The 20,637-nt window shown below is 36.8% G+C and overlaps 2 protein-coding genes across 2 annotated transcripts in view; one reads left to right on the plus strand and one right to left on the minus strand.

Annotated features, from left to right (window-relative positions):
* The window catches only part of LOC114647671 (glutamic acid-rich protein-like), a 792,149-nt gene that overhangs the window by 207,633 nt on the left and 563,879 nt on the right, over positions 1-20,637 (minus strand). The window lies entirely within an intron of this gene.
* The window catches only part of kiaa0930, a 167,900-nt gene that overhangs the window by 129,790 nt on the left and 17,473 nt on the right, over positions 1-20,637 (plus strand). The window contains exons 5-8 of the mRNA XM_028804711.2: positions 4,807-4,908; positions 6,755-6,895; positions 10,978-11,172; positions 14,614-14,779. Coding sequence (XP_028660544.1) covers positions 4,807-4,908; positions 6,755-6,895; positions 10,978-11,172; positions 14,614-14,779 — 604 coding nt within the window. The remainder of the gene's footprint in view (positions 1-4,806; positions 4,909-6,754; positions 6,896-10,977; positions 11,173-14,613; positions 14,780-20,637) is intronic.

Genomic DNA, 20,637 nt, shown 5'->3' on the forward strand with positions numbered 1-20,637 from the left:
AGCGGGAGCGTTTCTATAAACTTAATTTAAACTTACGTTTTACACCGTGCTTTGTTTCCCTTATGAACATGCTTGTATGCTTCATTCGCTCCCTTCTCAATTGTTTAATGAATTTTTTGTTCTTCGCTGTTTGCGGCTCCTCCTTCATTTGTCCCTACTGCGTTCACAGTCTTTTCACGTGATTACGTGGGAGGCGTGATGACGTGACACTCAACTTCTCCTCCCACGGCCATTGAGCTGCCGTCCATTACAGTATATTGTGAAAAAAGAGGTTCCAGTTATGCCCATTACGCGTTGAATTTCGAAATGAAACCTGCCTAACTTTTGTAAGTAAGCTGTAAGGAATCAGCCTGCCAAATTTCAGCCTTCCACCTACATGGGAAGTTGCAGAATTAGTGATGAGTCAGTCAGTCAGTCAGTCAGTGAGTCAGTGAGGGCTTTGCCTTTTATTAATTAGTATATATATATATATATATATATATATATATATATATGTGTGTATATATATGTACATATGTATATATATATATATGTGTGTATATATATGTACATATGTATATATATATATATATGTGTATATATATGTACATATGTATATATATTTATATGTGTATATATATATGTACATATGTATATATATATATATGTAGATATGTATATATTTATATGTATAAAAGCATCTTTAAAATGAAAGTCTAAGCACAGGACTGCAAAAAAAAAAAATGGCATCACCTTTTATACTGCAGAGAATAACCTAGATAGAACTGAATTTTTTTCATTATGTTGAGTTATGTCATCTCATTTTCAACCCACTTAATTCAGTCCATGATTGTGGTTTGGGGGACTGAGGCTGGGGCCTATCCCAGGTAACAGAGGGCACAAGGCAGGAACAAACCCTGTACGTGACACCAGCCCATCACAGGATGAACACACACACCCACACACCAAACACACACTAGGGCCAGTTTAGCACGGCCAATTCAACTAACCTGCATGTCTAATTATTTTCATTTAATCTGGACAAATTTTAACTTTGTATTTTTCCTTTATGTTGCAACTCAAAAGAATGTTTTGCACTGAATTGCATTTCAGTATAAGCAAAGCATTATAGTAATAATAATAACAATAATAGTCAGTCAGTTGCTAACCTTCTTTGTCCTGAACAGGGTCATGGGGGTCTGTAGTAGCCTATCCCATCTAGCAAGGCAGAGAGCAAACCCTGGACAGGGCTAATACAGTTATACACATATAAACACAAACCAATCACACATTAGGGCCAATTTAGAAACTTCAGCCCACCTAACCTTCATGTCTTTGGACTATGGGAGGAAACTGGAGCACCCAGAGGAAACCAACACAGACATGGGGAGAACATTCATACTCCACGCAGGAAGGACCCGAGATCAAGTGGATTCAGAACCCTGGTCTCCTTACTACAAGGTAGCAGCACTACTATGCTGTCCCAATAATAATAATATTTGTTTTTAAATTTTTTGCTCAGCCAAACTTTTTTCAGTTACAGTATAATGGAAATGTATTTGGTTATGTGCATTACAGAGCAATGACCAAAGACACTTAGAACAATGAAAATGTATACCAAAAGTCCCAGCAAAAACCCAGTTGTAGTTCCATTAGTTGTTACTGTTGTTGTTTCAGCAGCTCTTTTCTTTTGCACAGCCTAACTATAGGGTGGTCCAGATGTAATTATGCAATCTTCATTACGCTATAACTTATTAAGTTTATTACATAGAGAATTCACAGCACCTGCCCTGCACATAGAGATTTCACTTAAAATTATTTTTGTTGCTGATAGATGGCAGCACCTGCCCTGCATTTCAAAATGGGGGGGGGGGGGGGGGGGGGGACGGTTGTGTGTACACAAGGTGCAAAGATCTGCAAAGATCTTGTGATATGGTATTAATTTATTGTGAAATTACAGCATTCTTTCACTTGACAAACAGCTGAAATGGAAAATACACAGTATAACAAAGTTTGAGTGACTTCTTTCTCTCTTTTTGTTTTGATTTTCATTAAAAGCAAATCACATTCTTACAATCATGTCAAACTTAACAAACCTATATTCAAACCCCACCTAAAAGAAAGGAAGGAGTGGCCAACAACCAAAGCAAATATTTAAAAGCAGCAAGGAAGGAAGAGTATCATTTTCCCTGATAAAGAAGCTTATTCTAAACTGTTATCAATTAGATCCTGCCATATTTTTAAAAGGTTTTGAAGAGATCCTCTAGATGAGAATTAGATTTTTTCCAAATTCAAATACTATAGGACATCAGTTACCCACTGACTTAAAAGAGGTGCGGTGGGATTCTTCCCGTTGAGCAAGATAAGTCTACATGCTAGTAGTGAGGTAAAGGCAATTGCAGTTTGTTTGTCCTTCTCCACTTTAAGCCCATATGGCAGTACACCAAACACAGCTGTTAATAGGTTAGGAGTGAGGCTAAGGCTGTCTGAGAGACATTCAAAGATTTTGGTCCAGAATGTTAATTTGGTGCAGGCCCAAAATATGTGATGCAGTGCGGGTGGAGCTCGATTGCAACATTCGCAGGTTGAATCTTGCTTTGGAAACATTTTGGATAATTTTAACCAAAATAAATGTGCTCAATAGAATATTTTAAGTTGAATGATTGAGTGCTTTGCACATATGGAGCTGGAGTATATTCTGTGCATGGCTGCCTTCCATCCTTTTCTGAAATATTAAGTGAATGATCTTTTCCCCATTGTACCCTGGGATCTTTGAGTGACTTCTCTTTTAATAATTTGATAATTCTTATAGCTGTATAATGGATTATCACATTGTTAACATGCAATACGTTTGAAATACCTTCTGTATACAGACTGAAATGAGAAATCAAGCAAAATGACACCTTTTATTGGCTAACTAAAAAGATTACAATATGCAAGCTTTCGAGGCAACACAGGACCCTTCTTCAGGATAAAAGGTGTCATTTTGCTTGACTTCTTGCATTATATCCAGAATGACTGACACGGTATAATACCCTAGTACTACAGATGTACAGACTGAACAATGGTTTGTAGTGTCTTTTCATAATAATTGTAACCTCACAGCTTTTCTGTTATACTAACATCATTATATAAATTGAACACAGAAGCCATCCTAAAATGTCTTTTGTTAAAATCTTTTGTTTTATACAAATTTAAAAAAGAGAAAAAAATTCATAAATTAAAATTTGTAAAAATTCATACCAAAGTAAACAATAAAATTGTGCTACATTTTTATTGGACTTTGGGTTGAAGCATTTTAACTTATTTACAGCAAAATTGAGCAAAATATCTAGTACTTTATGGCATATGCATGGGTATTTATCTGTAATCAATGGTTCTAAGGTAAAAACAAAAATGAAAAGGTTGGAAACGTACTAGAAAGAGAAAAAAAGTCAGTCAGTGTCCCTTAGCCACCATGAAAGCACCACTCCACCTTGTAAGGAATTCAGCTTTCTGGTCGTGCTTTGGCAACTACTGAAGCCTTCATTTTTAGTTCATTTCATGACTTGTATGGTGCTTAAATTAAAAAAAAAATGCGATGATGCATATCTTTTGACTCACTAATAGCGTCATCGTGGGTAACTTACTAAGATTCCAAGTTAACCATACAATGTGAATAAAACACCAGTGATGTACAAATATGTGCAAGAGTGCACATGTTCATGAGTAATCTACTATTACGCTTCATCCTCCTACCTCCACCATGTGTGCTGCTTTAACTTGAAGATTTAACAGTATACTTCTGTTTATGCTGTAACTTGTTGCTACCAAGTCATCTAAAGAATTTCTGAGCAATTTACACATATTGATCATGTATCTGAAAGAAGTTAAAATAACATAAAACTTGCTGAGCAGAATGATTGTCTTTGATCCTGTGCATGGATTTAATATTGTAAAAGAGAACAACATTGTCACTTGTATTGACTGTGCTCTCCCACTCTTACTAAAAATTTGGATGATGACTCCTTTGTGATGTTATACCTTCAAGGGTTGAAAATCCAGAGCAGTGGTCAATAATAATTAGAATAAATGTCCTTGGTGACAAGAAGCTTCACCAAGATGCTGAGGCCTGCACCATTGGCTTCAGTCAGTTGCCATGGTCTCATCTCCATGGCCTGACCAAGCTCTCTTCTCTAGTTGTGGGGTCTGCCTTCTCCTAAATTAAAGTGCATACGTTGAGTTCAAAGCACTCTAGATTGTTCTTTTCCATCACTGTCATTTGGTAATAACTCTATCTTCTTTTTCTAAATAATACTCTGCTGTTCTTTTGACATATCTTGCGCATTTTTAAATTTAAAGAATTTCAGTTAATCATAGTGGATCTCTTAACTTTAATCAATAAAAACATTAATCCATCCATCCATTCATTTTGGACCCAATTCATCTGCTTTAGATGAACATGATCATTTATTCTATCAGATATCATTTTGTCTTTTTATAATATTTAATAATATTTTCCAACAAACCCTTAGTCATTTGGTATGTAATTCCATTTTAAACTGATTACTTTAAACTTTAAATTTCTAGTTTCTGCTTTAGAGATTTTAACTTAAATTAACTGTGTGCTATTAACTTTTTATGAGTGTTTGTTGTCTGGTTCTTCTACTGTGTCGTGTAAAAAAATTTTTTTCCTAATTCAACCTACTTTACAGCATCTTTGAGCTATATTTTATGCTTTCTGTAAGGATATGTAAAAAAAATATTTTTAATGATTAAAATAGACAAAGCTGTGAGATCTATATTATTTTTCATATTTTCATTTTTGAACATCCTGTTTTGTTACAGCAAGTTTTTGCCTCTCCCAGTAAACATCCCATGGACAGCAAAGGTGAAGAATCCAAAATAAGCTACCCCAACATTTTTTTCATGATTGATAGTTTTGAAGAGGTAAGATCAACCCCATTTTTTGGCTATGTGCTTACTACATATACTGTATTCTTATACATCACCTGCCCATTCGTTACAGAAAGTGCAATGGGTGTTCTGCAAAATTAAAAAGATTATAGCCTAAAGCCTTCATCCTATATAGGACCTGGGCAAATCTAGGAAACAGAAATGAACAGGCTTTATAATCCTAGGCTAAGCTCATCTTGATAACCGCCTCTTTCAGTTGTTACTGTCAGTAAATAGTACCTATCTTTCATAATAGGGAGCACTCGTCATGACCATAGTTTCTCCCTTAGACCAGTTATCATTATCACCTTTATCAATAAAGTGGTTCCTACCCTATCACCCCACCAACATTAACATTAACTTTATGCTATAATGAAAAACATGAGTAAAATTTATTCTCACACTGAAAAATCAAAGATTAGAAAAGAAGATTAGAGTCACAGTGTTCCAACTGTGCAGCCTTCCTGAGCTGTTTGACAGATTACATCTTTGCAGCTATGGAACACATCTGATAAAGGCAAAATGTTATCTCTCTTACATAATTTTTCCTTATGAAGATCCATTAATCCCTCAACCAGCGTCTTGGGCACTGGCTCACATGTCTAAAAATGTTTAAATTCAAATGTGTTTAACCCACTCCAGGATACACTATTTATATACATAAACAAATAATACATGCTATAAAAATGGTTAATCTGTGTAATGCTAAAATAATCTTAAATGTAATCTTAAACATATATATGAAAAATCTGCTAAGGTTTATAATTTAAAAAAAAAAAAGCTTTTGTCCCAACAGGGGATCAAATTATACTACCTACTACTGGTGGTAAAGAAAAACTGCAAAGAAGGCAGATAAAAAATATATTTAAAATAAGATTTATTAAAATCCATTAAAACAAATTAATTTAATAAAGCATCTAAAATAATTTATAAAGTTCTTTCAACTGAGGTATAGGGTTAGGCTTAGGGTTAGAGATTGACAGTTGTAAAGTGGCCGGGCACCAAACAAACGGAGTTGTGACAACTTAATGAATGTTGGGATGCCATCTGCGTCATCCCATTTAATTCCCTTTTTTCTTTTCTTCTGATCTTAAAGCAAACATTCTCTGGAACGTAAGGCAGCAAAATACCAGAAAGCAAGACTCAGGTTAGTCAGCTTTAACAAAGACAAAGTAGGTCTCTTGAGGAGCTATGTAGTGTTCAGGTCTCAGTCATAAATGATAACACCTTTGAGACCTTCGGGCTTCTTATTTCATGAGGACAGGAAGGGGGGGAGAGGCTAATTGCCCTGCGTGGGAAACTTTCCTGAGCTGCAGGGAGGGAAGGAGGACACACAGTTAACAACTGCGCCTCCTTATGCCCCAGTGGGTTAACACCTACCTCGAATGAGCCAGCAAGGAGATCAACTGATGTGCATGCATGACACAGTACAGGGATACAGGATTTGCTGCCAAATGTATATTTGCGTAATGTGTATTACTGTCCATTTTGCTGTTGATATGAAATTAAATCGGAGATTCCAAGCATTGTAAGTTGTAATACTTTTTTTATGTTACTGTTGCCAAATTAATTTCAGTAATGTCTAGATGAATTCCTACCAACTATGCTGAATGGCAATAAACTTTTCAATCAATGAATTGACATATATTACAGAGTATTTAAAGGTAATGTTTAAAGAAATAACTAAGAGTAGGCCTGAACTGTATTTAACCAGTGTTAAATCCCAGGGCTGAAGCAACATAAATGAACACAATTCACTTAGCTACACTAATTTTTTATACTGGTTTTTCTTTTTCCACAAGTTTAATTAGTGACTTCAGCACAATGCATATATTTACAGGTTTTCAGTGATATGACAGTGGGAGAAGGGGAGATGGTGTGTGTGGAGCTTGTAGCCAGCGACAAAACCAACACTTTTCAAGGAGTCATTTTCCAAGGATCGATAAGATATGAAGCACTCAAGAAGGTCTATGATAATCGGGTGAGGCTTATAAATTATTTTGTTACTTTCTTATTGTACAGATTGGTCAATACAGCACTTCATTTTAACTAAGTTTAATTTTATATTGCCATCTTCACAAATAGTTTGCACTATTTAGGTACTACACGGATTATGAAAAGTTAAAATAAAAGATGACATATTTATTTCTTAATGTAATTTTTTAATAGGTAATGCCATTCAGGTTGTTATTATATTGTAGACCAGGCAGCAACAGAGCAAAGGAAAAGTAAATGTATCTCTTGGAGTCCTCCATCATTGTAGATCCTAAAACTCTGGTAAACCTTAGGCCAACATGGTGCCAATACCATCCATCCATCCATCCATTGTCTCCCGCTTATCCGAGGTCGGGTCGCGGGGGCAGCAGCTTGAGCAGAGATGCCCAGACTTCCCTCTCCCCGGCCACTTCTTCTAGCTCTTCCGGGAGAATCCCAAGGCGTTCCCAGGCCAGTCGAGAGACATACTCCCTCCAACGTGTCCTGGGTCTTCCCCGGGGCCTCCTCCCGGTTAGACGTGCCCGGAACACCTCACCAGGGAGGCGTCCAGGAGGCATCCTGATCAGATGCCCGAGCCACCTCATCTGACTCCTCTCGATGCGGAGGAGCAGCGGCTCTACTCTGAGCCCCTCCCGGATGACTGAGCTTCTCACCCTATCTTTAAGGGAAAGCCCAGACACCCTGCGGAGGAAACTCATTTCAGCCACTTGTATTCGCAATCTCGTTCTTTCGGTCACTACCCATAGCTCATGACCATAGGTGAGGGTAGGAACATAGATCGACTGGTAAATTGAGAGCTTCGCCTTGCGGCTCAGCTCCTTTTTCACCACGACAGACTGATGCAGCGCCCGCATTACTGCGGATGCCTCACTGATCCGCTTGTCGATCTCACGCTCCATTCTTCCCTCACTCGTGAACAAGACCCCGAGATACTTGAACTCCTCCACTTGGGGCAGGATCTCGCTACCAACCCTGAGAGGGCACTCCACCCTTTTCCGGCTGAGGACCATGGTCTCGGATTTGGAGGTGCTGATTTTCATCCCAGCCGCTTCACACTCGGCTGCGAACCGATCCAGAGAGAGCTGAAGATCACGTTATATTGGTGCCAATACCCTCTCTGGTTAATTTAATAATGCACATTTTGAAACTGCCCTGTGTAATTTCCAAGACTGAAGAGACAACATGTAAAGTGTACAATTTGGGGATGGTCCAACAATGCATTGACCCTGTGATGTCAATCATACACTCTACTGTTAGACTATCTCCCATGGTTTCTTTTGGCTGCTTCACTAAAGGACAATAAACATATAAATAACTAACCAAAGTGCCTGGCATTGCCTGAGTATAAATAAACAGGGAAAAAAAATCTGTCTTCAAATTCAATATAGCTAAACACAACCCACAATGCAGCAAAAAGACCTTCACTTAGACAAAAGCTGTAGCCCATCTACAAATGAAATTATAATCCAGATTAATTGATAAGGAAATGTTGTATGTTCTTACAGTCTTAGATGAGATTCTGCTTTGTCTGGTACAAAACTTTGCACTTGTTGATGGTGATATCTTCATATCAGCCTCAACACCCTCATGCTGCCTGATGGGACTTGTAGTCCCAAGTCTGCACTGTTTTTGGACTTACCATCATAACCCCTTTTTCTGATATGTTTTATAGCATTTTATTTAGGTTGGACAAAAGAGTAGGGACCTGCAAAATTTTGTAAAATAGATTCCCCTTTTTTTTGTGATTAGCAAATATTATGAAAAGACAAACGAACAGACATTCAAAAAGTTTAGTTTTATTTATAGGAACAAATGAAATTGAGAAAAATGAACAATAGTCAAAAGTATGATAGACATAATTGCAAATTGACTAGACCACAATAAAACCAACACTACAGGGCATGGAAGGTCATACCAACAGCTTGCTAAAGTAAGATAATGTCTCTTTAACTTCGTTTAGAATTCTGAGATCAATAGTGTTACATAGTCCATAGGTAAAATTTGTTTAGTAATTTTGTTTATTCTACACTTAATCCAAAATGTAGCATAAAAACAAAAATTACAGGCAATATTATCAAATTACCTTAGGGTTTTATGTCTCCAGTTTTTAAGTCCACACCCTCTTAATCTAATAGTATTATTATAGGAAACAGGTCCAAATGGGAGTCAGTTCAGGATGGGGAGACTCCCACTTATTCTGTAGTTCTAATTTTAAGTCACCAATTAACCTCACACACACATGCATCTTTAAGATATAGGTATAAAATTGGAGTACTGAACGATTTCTCATTCTCAAGTTTTGTTTGTCACACCTGAAATTCTTTTTTTTTAATATAACTGAAGAGTGAACTTTGTATTTAGAAGCTCAACTTCATGTCTGTATCATTGCTGCATATATTGGGGCATGTCTCACCACAATAACCTTCTTTCATGTTCTGCTGCATTATGAATGATGCACAAACAGCAGTCTCCTATTCTGTTCTTCTCTGTCATTGAAATGAAGCATTTGTTATTTCTCTTTAGTCTCTTTTGATGAGAATTTTTAAGTGTATCCTTTATGATAATCATTCTATGTGAAATGTAAATTACGCCTTTTTCCCCTATTTATAATATTACTGACATTAATCATAAGCATATTGAAGGGTATTTTCGAAAATAAAAAATAAAAGACCTGTTTCTTGCTTTGATTTTGTCAACCATTGAAAGCTTGTAATCTCAGTTACAAAGAAACACTATAAAGAATGGATATCCAAGACCAGGACTGGAAAACAGCCTTGCTGTATGTGGTTTTGTGTTTAATTAAACAAGCAGTCTCACTACTCTTATATGTTGTCATAACTTGGTGCTGAAATACACAGATGTTTAATGCACCTTGCAAGTATATAAGTCTGTGCAATTAACATACATACAGTACTGGTCAAAAGTTTGGGATTACTCAGAAATCTTCATATTTTTCAGAGAAATCGATACCTCTTTTATCAAGATACCATTAAATTAATTTTAAAACACAGCCAAGGCATTACTAGTGCTTATAATGGCTATTACTGCTTGAAGTAACTAATTTTTAATTTATTATTCAAGATGACACTGGTCTATGGTGCATATTTAAAGAAGAAGCCAACTGAGTACCTGTAAAGTGTTTGTTTCTCAAACTACAGATTCTGATGTCCTTCTGCTCTGATGCAGTTGTGACTCTGGACCTTCACCCTTGTTTTCAAGACACCAACAGACGCCTTTGTATGAAATCTTCAATTTCTTGGCAGCGTGTCAAATGGAATAACCTTAATTCTGTTTAAAAAAATAGACTGAAATGTTTCTTGAGAAAGCTGTTTCACATTGACCATTTTTGAACCCAGATCTGAACTTTAGTAATTCCAGTACCTTGCAAACCGACTGAACAGAATAACAGGTTCAGCAGTGCTAATGCGGTTAGAAAGGTTTCTCTAATAACCAATTAGGATGTAAACATGACTAATTAAGGAAAAGATAAGAGAGTTTACCATTAGGACACTGAAGGAATTGCTGCTGAAAATGGGGATTTGCAGCACACTTTGAATGTTTGATGTGTGTTTGAGTGCTGTTAGCATAGGAATATGGCATTTGTCTATATTTCTGACTTAGATGAAGATCAGATCACATTTTATAACCAATTCATTCAGAAAAAGTTTCACATACTTTTTTCCTAAAAGGTTCACATACTTTTTTTCCATTGTATGTATCAGTGAGCATATGACAAAAGTCGACTCACATGTGCTTATGTTCCATGTTTCCTGTTGGCTCTCAGACAGCCACGTTTTTTTAGTTTCACTTTTTAAAGAAGAATAGGCAAATTAATGTCACATTCATTCAACTATCCTTGCGTCAATTGTCTACACGTGCTCAATTCAGTTTAGGGTTGTGGGGAGCCAGACTCTATGTGGACAGCATTTGGACAGACCTATCGCAGCACAGGTTTTACGTTAAGTATTTCAAAATTTGAATTATAAATTTGTGTATATATTCTAAAGGCATATATGTAACTTGTTGCTTTAGGTTTCTAGGAATGATTCATTTAGTAATTTCTTTTAGGTCAGTGTTGCAGCTAAAATGGCTCAGCGAATGTCATTTGGATTTTACAAGTATAACAATATGGAGTTTGTGCGCATGAAGGGCCCACAAGGGAAAGGCCATGCAGAGATGGCAGTAAGCAGAGTTCCTACTGGGGATACTTCACCGTATGGAACAGAAGAGGACTCAAATCCAGATTCTCCAGTTCACGAGAGGGTTTGTTTTTTTTTTTTTTGATCAGTTACTTTTGCTACCTCTTTTTGTTTCTACTTACCAATATTTACAGATTTAAATAAAATATGTGTTGGTCAAATTAATGTCACACTATCCTGTTACCAGATAGACTACAGAAATTACTTTTGTAATGCAGGAATGTGAATTATATTGATTAATGAAGTATGTGATAAAAAAGATTAAGCTTTGACATTCCAGAGTCCAAATATTGGTAATTGAAACAAAATTTCATTATTGTTGTTATTATATTACTGCAGCTAGCAAATTAAGAGAATGGAGCATGATGCCGGTTAACACTTAATGATGCATAATGATATATGGAATAATTATTTACGCATTATTAGCATATACTCTGCTCAAAATAATTAAGGGAACACTTAAATCGCATATCAGATCTCAATGAATGAAATATTAAAGTGTAAAATCTTTATTGAGTAATACTGTGTAATTCATTGAGACAAAATGATGTAACAATGGTCAATGAAAGCCAACATCGCCAAACAATTGAGGGCTGGATCGCATGAATTTCATCATGGTAACTCATGATATGAATGCACCCCCCATCCCAATACCTGTATGCACTCCTGACAACATCTGGGCATGCTTCTGATGAGATGTCACATGGTGTTCTGGGGGGACTCCTCTCAGACCTGGATCAGGGCATCAGTGAGCTCCTGGATAGTCTGTGACACTACTTGGCAGGGTCTGATGCACTAATACATAATTTCCCAGAGGTTTTCAGTTTGATGCAGGAACTGCCTACACATTCTGGCCACATAAGTGCTGGTCTTTGTCCTGCACCAGGAGGAACCCAGGGCCCACTGCAACATTGTAAGGTCTGATGATGGCTCTTAGGATTTCATCCCTGTACCTAAACAGCAGTCACAGTTACTGCGATTCAATGGATATGCTTCCCTAGACCATCACTGATCCACCGACAAACCAGTCATGCTAGATGATGTTGCAGGCTGAATAACGTTCACCACGGTGTCTCCAGGCTCTTTCACCTCTGTCACCCATGCTCATTGTGAACCTGCTCTCATCTGTGAAGAGAAAGGGGTGCCAGTGCTGGAGCTACTAATTGTGGTATTCTCTGATGTCAGGCTCTCATGCCACCCTAATGGAGTCTGTTTCTGACAGTTTGGTCAGAAACATGAGCACCAGTAGCTAACTGGAGGTCATTTTGTAGGGCTCAAGCAGTGCCCTTCCGGTTTCTCCTCATACAAAGGAGCAGATACTAGTCCTGCTGTTGGGTTGATAACCTTCTATGGCCTTGTCCAGCTCTCCTTGTGTAATGGCCCGTCTCCTGGTATCTCCTCCATGCTCTTGAGACAGGGCTGGGAGACACAGCAAACCTTTTTGCAATTGCACAGATGGGTGTGCCATTCTGGAGGAGCTGGGCTACCTGTGCAACCCAAAACTGCTGCAGGTAAAGCCTAATGCTACCAGTAGTGACAAGGACACTAGCAAAATTCAAAACTAGAGGAGCATCAGTTAGGAAGGATAAGGAGATAGCAACTGTGTGTAGCCACCACCTGCAAAACCAGTCCCTTTTTGGAGGCTGTCTTGCTGTTGCCTCTCCAGTGCACCTGTTCTCACTTTAATTTGTACCAAAGCAACTGAAATGTATTCATAATCGCTTATGGTTCCTAAATGGACAGATTTCTATCTCTGAAGCTTAACTGACTTGGTGTTAGACTGTGATGATTAAGTATTCCCTTAATTTTTTGAGCAGAGTATAATATATACTGTGTATAAAATAGGGTGGGTTTCAATTTCCTTTAATGTTTAATGTTTGCAGCAAAAACCAAAAAGTGACATGATCTGGCCCAGCTCATGTAAATGTCATTAATCACTTTACTACTAATAACACTACTTTTCTCAATTTTTAACTATATAATAGTATTTGTATATGTTGAAGTTATGCTATACTGTATGCTATTTCTGCACAATATGGATTTATTGATTATTTGATTGATTGCATTATTAGTCTTGTGAGTCTTTATCTTTGTTATTTATTTTTCTGCTGCTGTATGCATCTAAATTTCTCCTTGGGATTAGGAAAGTTTATCTATATGTTGGAGTGCAAGACAGAAAAATGATCTGTTGGGGTATTTAGTGTGGCTTAACAAATGCTAACCCTTTCTGTGACATATGGAATTGGTTGTATACCTGTTTGTTTTTCTTTTTTTTTCTTTTTGTTTATAACAATGTGTGTTTGATTGTAATGCTTATTTTTGAAAATAGATAACATTTATTATAAAAATGCTAGTGTCTATGGCTAGTGAAGGTGTAAGTATGTTATAAAATGATTTCAGTTAAATGCTCTTTAAAGAGATGTCAGTTGATGATTAGGAGAGTGTACAGTACATCAAGAAAAGTTGTAATATCTTATCAATTAACTGAACCATAAATTGAATTTATGGTGCATTATCATTAACAGAATATTCCACGCAAAAATGACATAGTTTTAATATATTAACATAGCCCATGTAGTTTGTAGAGATATTGGCAAGAAAAATATTTAATCTTATGTTTTCATGCCGAATTAGGGAAAAAAGTTTATAATGGAATGTACTGTAATGGCAACCAATGCAGTCAAATGACAAACGATATGAATAACATCCATGGAAAAAAGAAAAAAATGTTACATTGCTTGTGTCGCATAATCCACATGGCCATTATCTAGTCGAACACTCAAAATGTGCAAAACATATGCATTTTTTGCTAAAATATTATTAATGCTTACTTCTGGAAATATTCAATATACAATGTAAACAGAAAAGACGCATTCCTATAATTCTGTGCTTTTGAATTGAAAACAGGACTCTTGACCAATGAATGAGGGAGAGAGATGACTGTAATCTTTAGGAACTGTTTTCATACTTTTTTGTTTTAGTATTTAATGATTACTAATCTTTTGTAAATGTGTTCATCTTTGTTTTATTGTTGGAACAAATGCAGGTTAAGGAACCTGCTTCTGGTCACAGTCTGAGCCGATGGTGGGGACTGAACCAGCAATCTTGTGTTTTTCAGTGTATGCTTACAGGTACATCATAGATTGGTAGCTGTGACACTTTTGCAAAATTGTAAATTTAGCATATTTTATGAACTTTCCAGAAAGTATGTTTTTGTGTATTACTGTGGTGGAAATAATATTTCAAGCAAATGCTTTGAAATAATAAAAGTAAATAAGTTTTTAAAACTGTGCAATAGTATTAATATATAATAATTTTAACAGTAGTAGCAATGATGCAAATTTTCTGTTGAACACTTAAAAAGCACTGAAATTTACCAACATGACAGGTGACTATTGCTTCTGCTGCACAAATAAATTGTTTCGATGCATGATCCTTAGTGAAATACTGTTAAAGAGAAGCATTGTGCCAGTAGTAAGCAGGCAGTGTGTCCTTGTTTTTGTAGGTGACCTCATTTAGCACCCCTCCCACTCCAGAAAGGAACAATCGCCCTTCATTTTTCTCTCCCTCACTGAGGCGTAAAGTCCCTCGAAATCGAATCGCTGAGATGAAGAAGTCACACTCTGCCAATGACAGTGAGGAATTCTTCAGAGAGAGTGACAACAATGGAGGTAAAGCTTTCATAAATGTTATTGTGCAACATGCAATCTGTCTATCGTGCTTAATTTTCAAGTGGTCTTTAGAGACTGTCCTATGCTTTAAGAAGTGTTTTTTAAGATGTAGCATTCCCTTAAGTAATCTAAAGTCCGTCTATGCTTGAAATTGCTCTGATTTTGAGTTAATTGAGCTTCATTAATTTCAGACGGTCTGATTTTGAAGATGGGTGTGTGTGCCTATTTAGGCCATGTGGCCAGTGGTGGCCTGTTCAGAAGTGGTTGGTGCCTTCCATTAGCTGCTACCTGGGATTGTCTCCAGCATCTTACATATCCAAGTTGGATTTAGTGGATCAAGAAATGTTTTATAACTATAAATTGGATTGTAGGGAGTGTAATTTGTAGAAGATTGTTGGCAAAGGAAAAATGAGTAGCAGACGTATTGTGTACTGTATGTACAAAAGTATGCTGCTGAAAGTACATATTAATAGACGCTTTTAGTACTGAATCTTGTCCTACAAGTAGTAATAATATTAGTAGTATTGTCACATATACAGTGAAATTCTTACTTGCATGTGCGATAGCCATATGCAGCACACACTAAAAACAATAGGTAAAGACTAAAACTACATCTGTTAATTTTCTTAACTCACTTATCCAGGGCAGTGTTGTGGGGGAGCTGGGGCTCTTCCCAGCATGCATAAGGCACAGGGTACCAGTCCATTTCTGGTTGAACACATACAGTATACTCCCACAAACACACTAAGGATAATCTGACAAAGCCAACTCACCTATGCTGCATGACTTTGGACCAGGGGAGGAAACCCACACAGACATGGGGAGAACATGCAAACCCCTCACAGACAGTACCAGCGACAAGAACCCTGGTGTTCTTATTGCAAGGCAGCAACACTAGCACTGCACCACCATGGCACCCACTGAAACTACCTATCAAGATAATTTTGCACAAATAATATATTTAAATAAAATGGAGATTCTGCCATTTCAGTTTCCAGATAATAGTTTCTCGCCTTTTATTAGCTTCATCTTTTAAGACTGCTTGCACACTTTTCAACAAAGATACTTCAAACCAATCATATATCCCCCAGCAGACCATTAAGATACCTTTGTCATTAGTTTGGCATGCCTGTGGCTTTTTCATGAATTGGGTGAAAAAACTTGATTCATTTTTGTTGGATGAGCTACCTTATGTGACTATCAGAGATTAACCCTTGTAACCCATTTTATTTTATTTTCTTTGTTTTTAGGGGGAGGATGGGGACATTTTTCAGAAGTCATACAAATAGATGAAATAGTGACAAACAGTTCCTATGGTCTACTTATGATACTGTTCCTCTACCACAAGCACACGTACCATTAAGTTACGAACTGTCTCTTTCTTTTGCTATCCATGTTTTTATACAACGCCGTGTTCACAATGGCAATATCTCTATGTATCTACACAAAACTAATGCTAGTTATGCTGAACAGTGTTTTTACTAACTGCTACATGCACCCTTATATACTAGCTGTGCCAAGGGGAAATGATGGTAAAAATGTGTACAGTCACTGTATCATTCACTTTGGAAAAAAAAAGACTTACAAAGCAACAAGACACACAGTAGTGGCATTTGTAAAACACTTTTAGTCACTCCTAAGACACACAATGTCAATAAGGCAACTGCAGTGAAATACAAAGTTGCTCATATGCCATCTATGAAGTATATTTTAACAGTTCCTGCCACGTAAGGTAGAAACAGGACCATTCACTGAGAGACAGAATAGGAATTTCATATGTGGCAGGATCAGTCAACTAATAGGGCTCAGACATGCGCCACCTAGACCAGGGGTTCCTAACTGCAGTTCTTGAGGTCCACAGTAGCTGCAGGTTTTCATTTTAACCCTTTTCTTAATCAGTGACCTGTTTTTGCTGCTAATTAACTTCTTTTGAATTAATTTTAATTGACTTGTTTTTTTAGATTTTCTTCCCTGAATTTCTTAATTTCTTTTCTTAAATGGCACCCAAATAAAAATGAAATGTGAAGTGAGTGAGCCAACAAAAGACCAACTAAGTCAGGGCCTCAAACTCCAACCAATTTTACTCCAACCAGTTGCTTAATTAGGTGCCAATTCTTGTTGTTAATTAAACCTATTCTTTAATTCCATGGCTTGTTGCTGCTCTCATTGTGCAATGGCATACATTTCTGAAATTGTTGATTTTCTCTTTTCTAAGAGCAGTGTTATAATGTTTTCGTGACCTGAGCAGATCAACATTCCTGAGACGTTCATCTTTCTTTATTTTCAGATATTGTATGATGGACAGAGTTTGCTGGTCATGTTTTGGTTCATTTTGTATCTCATTATTGTTTGGCAGCTAATTAAGCAAAAAAAAAAAAAACACTTAACGGGCCCGAGTCTTAAAGAGCAATTAAATTAAAATGAATTCAAAAGTAGTTAATTAGCAGCAAAAACAGGTCACTAATTAAGAAAAAGGGGTTTAAATGAAAACCTGCAGCCACTGTGGTCCTCCAGGACTGGAATTGGGGACACCTGACCTAGACAAACACAAAAGTTTTAAAATAATGAAAACTCTCCTGATAAATTAGACACATAAGGCAGGATCACAAACCCCATTGAAAACTGTCAAAGGGAATTGGGTTATGTGATGTGATCAGTGCACATAGGCAACTTGGAGATTTACATGTAACACACAATGCATCTTCAATTCAGCAAACTGATTTATGGAAAGAAATTCCAGAAAAATACTGCATATATCAACCATACAGTATATCTAAGCCATAAAAGTAGTGTAATAGACATGTGTGTCTACTTATACTATACTCAGATGAGGTGCATAAAACAAAGCAGCAGCATAATAGCTATGTAAGCATAATTGTAAATACATTAAGCAGAGATATTGGGCTACAAGAAAAAAACACATTAGAATGCACCTATGACAGTGCCGGATTAACCAATAGGCACATGTAGCATATGCTACGGGCCCCGCAATTTCGGGGGCCCCCAAATGGTGGACCCAATATTTAATGAAAAAGTGTAGCATTGAAAAACTGGTCTTTAAAAATATTATCTTTACGTTTTTAAACTGTAAATTTCTTACACAACAAAACTTTAGGGGCCCAACACATAAAATTCACATAAATATTATAAGATTCTTATTATAATCGAGAGTAAAATAATTATTTAGTCCGGTTTGAACTGTTCAGAATCTAAACTTCAGATGATGCAGACCAAAAGGGCCCCCAAATTTGAAATGTGCTACGGGCCCCCAAAGCTCTTAATCCGGCCCTGACCTATGACAATAGACTTAAAAATGGACTGGAACAAAAATAGACCTGCTTGTGAGAAATTTGAAAATCACATTTTTTTAGCTGTTTGCCACCAAATATATGAGCATGCACACTAATAAACTTTAATAAACTGGAAAATATTTGGAGAACATGTATGCAAAATTTTAAAAGTACCATGCATCCATTTTCTCTACCCATCTTCAAAATATTGTGCTGCTTATAGGTTGTTTTTAACAACAGCATAACAGCTCAGAGCAATGCTAGTGCAAGACGCTTGAAGCAGTGACAAGGGGAATGCACTGGGGTGCAGGCAGTTTAGGTGGCTTGTTATCTAGTGATGGGCCTAGGTCGGCTCCAAGTCCACAGTGTACAGTGCCATGCTTATATAGTATGAAATTAGACTGACATACCTGTAAATGTTGCTATAAAATTAGATGTTTCCTAAACCATACATTTTAAGTATTGTGCCACTCTTTTCCATATATTTCATATATTTTAAACAAGTGTATCATATTAGGGTGGCACAGTGGTAGTGTAGTGCTGTTTTTCACAACGAGAAGGCCAGGGTTCACGTCCTGGGTATCCCCCTACATGGCTTGCATGCTCTCGCTCTTGTCCATATAGGTGTCCTCACATGGTGCAAAAGATAAGCATGTTAGGTGGATTGGGGAGGGCTAATTTGGCCTATGTGTGTGTTCACCCTACGATGGACTGGCATCCTGACCAGGAATCTTTCCTGCCTTGTTCCTGATGCTTGCTGGAAAAGGCTCCAGCTTCCCTGTGGTCGTTCTCTGGATAAGTGAGTTTTGGAAGATAGATGGTTGGACATGTTATGTCACAAAAAGTCAGTGAATGAAGATTGCCTGCCTTTTATATATCTGCTGTTTGAAAGTGTGTGTTTTTTTTAACTTGGTGTTTTGCATCTTGGCACCCTTTCTTGTCTCTTTTCCAGTTTCCAAAGTTTTGCATTTGGTTTTAGCGTTTCATGTTTCCTTTATTCCTTTCATTTTTTAAAATAAACTTTTCCACTTTATTATCAGTTTTGCAGGCCACAGATGTCTTGTAGAGCAGTGTGTTGGCCCAGAAGGCACTAGGAGGCAGTCAGTCATATAGCTTCTGTTTTATTGCTGATTTCTGATTTGTTTTCATTTAGGCAGGGAAAAAAATAAAAGGGAATTAAAATCCTTTAATCATCTTTATTTAATCCTAATAATAGATCATGTTCCAAGTGGAAAAACATTTTGGCTGCCATGGAAAAATCTTGCATATCGTGTTATCCTCTTGATATTTGTTAATTTATATAACATGTCTTTGGCAAAGAAAACTATATGTTATAGGAAAAAAGTCATCTTGTCCAGTGTTTTTGCAGAATATTCCAGAAACCTACTTATACAAGTCTCATATGTGCTGGAGTTTTCTTGCTTCTTCTAAGTGCTTTTAATATAATCCTCTCTTAACTGCTGAGAAAAGGAATCCATCCTCCAGCTTGGGTCTCAATGTGAAATCTTTTTTTTGTCATCATAAAAACCTTGCAGTGTCAAAATAAAGACAAATTCCATTCCTTATTATTTGTCTGATGTCTTTATTCAAGGTGACTTACAATATTTAAGATACTGTTGGTTACATTTCTTTTGTTTTTCCAATTGGAGCCCAGACAGGTGAAGTGACTTCCTCATGGTCACACAGTGTTAGCAGCAGGATTTGAAACATAAGCCTCAGGGTTTGACGTTCAAAGTCCCAAGCCTGAACCACTACACCACACTGCCTGTTTGTCTTTTCATATTCTAACTTATTTAATACACCGTTTCACAGAGCTGAAGTCTGTTCCTAGAGCGTATAATCCTCTGGAAACTCTGTAGTCGATTATAACAGACAAAGTCAGGCACATTCACAGTTCACATCCTCACCCTGCCCATTTCTACCTGTGATCCTGCCCTTCTCAACTTCTTACTGTTCATCTCCTAATGATGTAGCAGTCATGTGAAAGGAAGAGTAAGTAAATAAAAGGGGAGCACAACGCACAGATTCTGCTTACTGTACATATTATGCGTTTACCATTAAAGTGGATGTTAGGCTTATTCTATACTGGGTGAGTCAAAATTATGTTAACATTTGAATGGCTGAAACAATTTATTCATAAAACATACTTCATATGTGCAAGATGATGTACAGGAATGTCTCAACCTGTTCGCCATCATGTTCAACACATGTATCATATGTGGCACATAAATTGTCCACAAAAAGTGTATTTAAGTATATACATAGCAGTACCATTAGTGTTAACAAAATTTTGACTCACCCTGTATTATAAACACATTTGTTTTGAAATACATTTATTAGATTAAAAGCCTGTAGTGATTCCTTTTTGATGTGCATAAAGTATAACTTATTATTTGTACTGTTTATTTTACATCCCTTTTTTGGAAATTGTTAGAGTAGTCCTTAGTAAACGTGAAAATGTAGTTGAATGTCATTGGAAGAGTAATAGTGCTTTCCACAGTTGGACATCCTCTCCCCATTACACTGTTTATATAGTGTCAAAATACTGTAAGGATTTACTGGGATCAG

This window comes from Erpetoichthys calabaricus, chromosome 1 (assembly GCF_900747795.2).
Source record: "Erpetoichthys calabaricus chromosome 1, fErpCal1.3, whole genome shotgun sequence".
Classification (NCBI taxonomy): domain Eukaryota; kingdom Metazoa; phylum Chordata; class Cladistia; order Polypteriformes; family Polypteridae; genus Erpetoichthys; species Erpetoichthys calabaricus.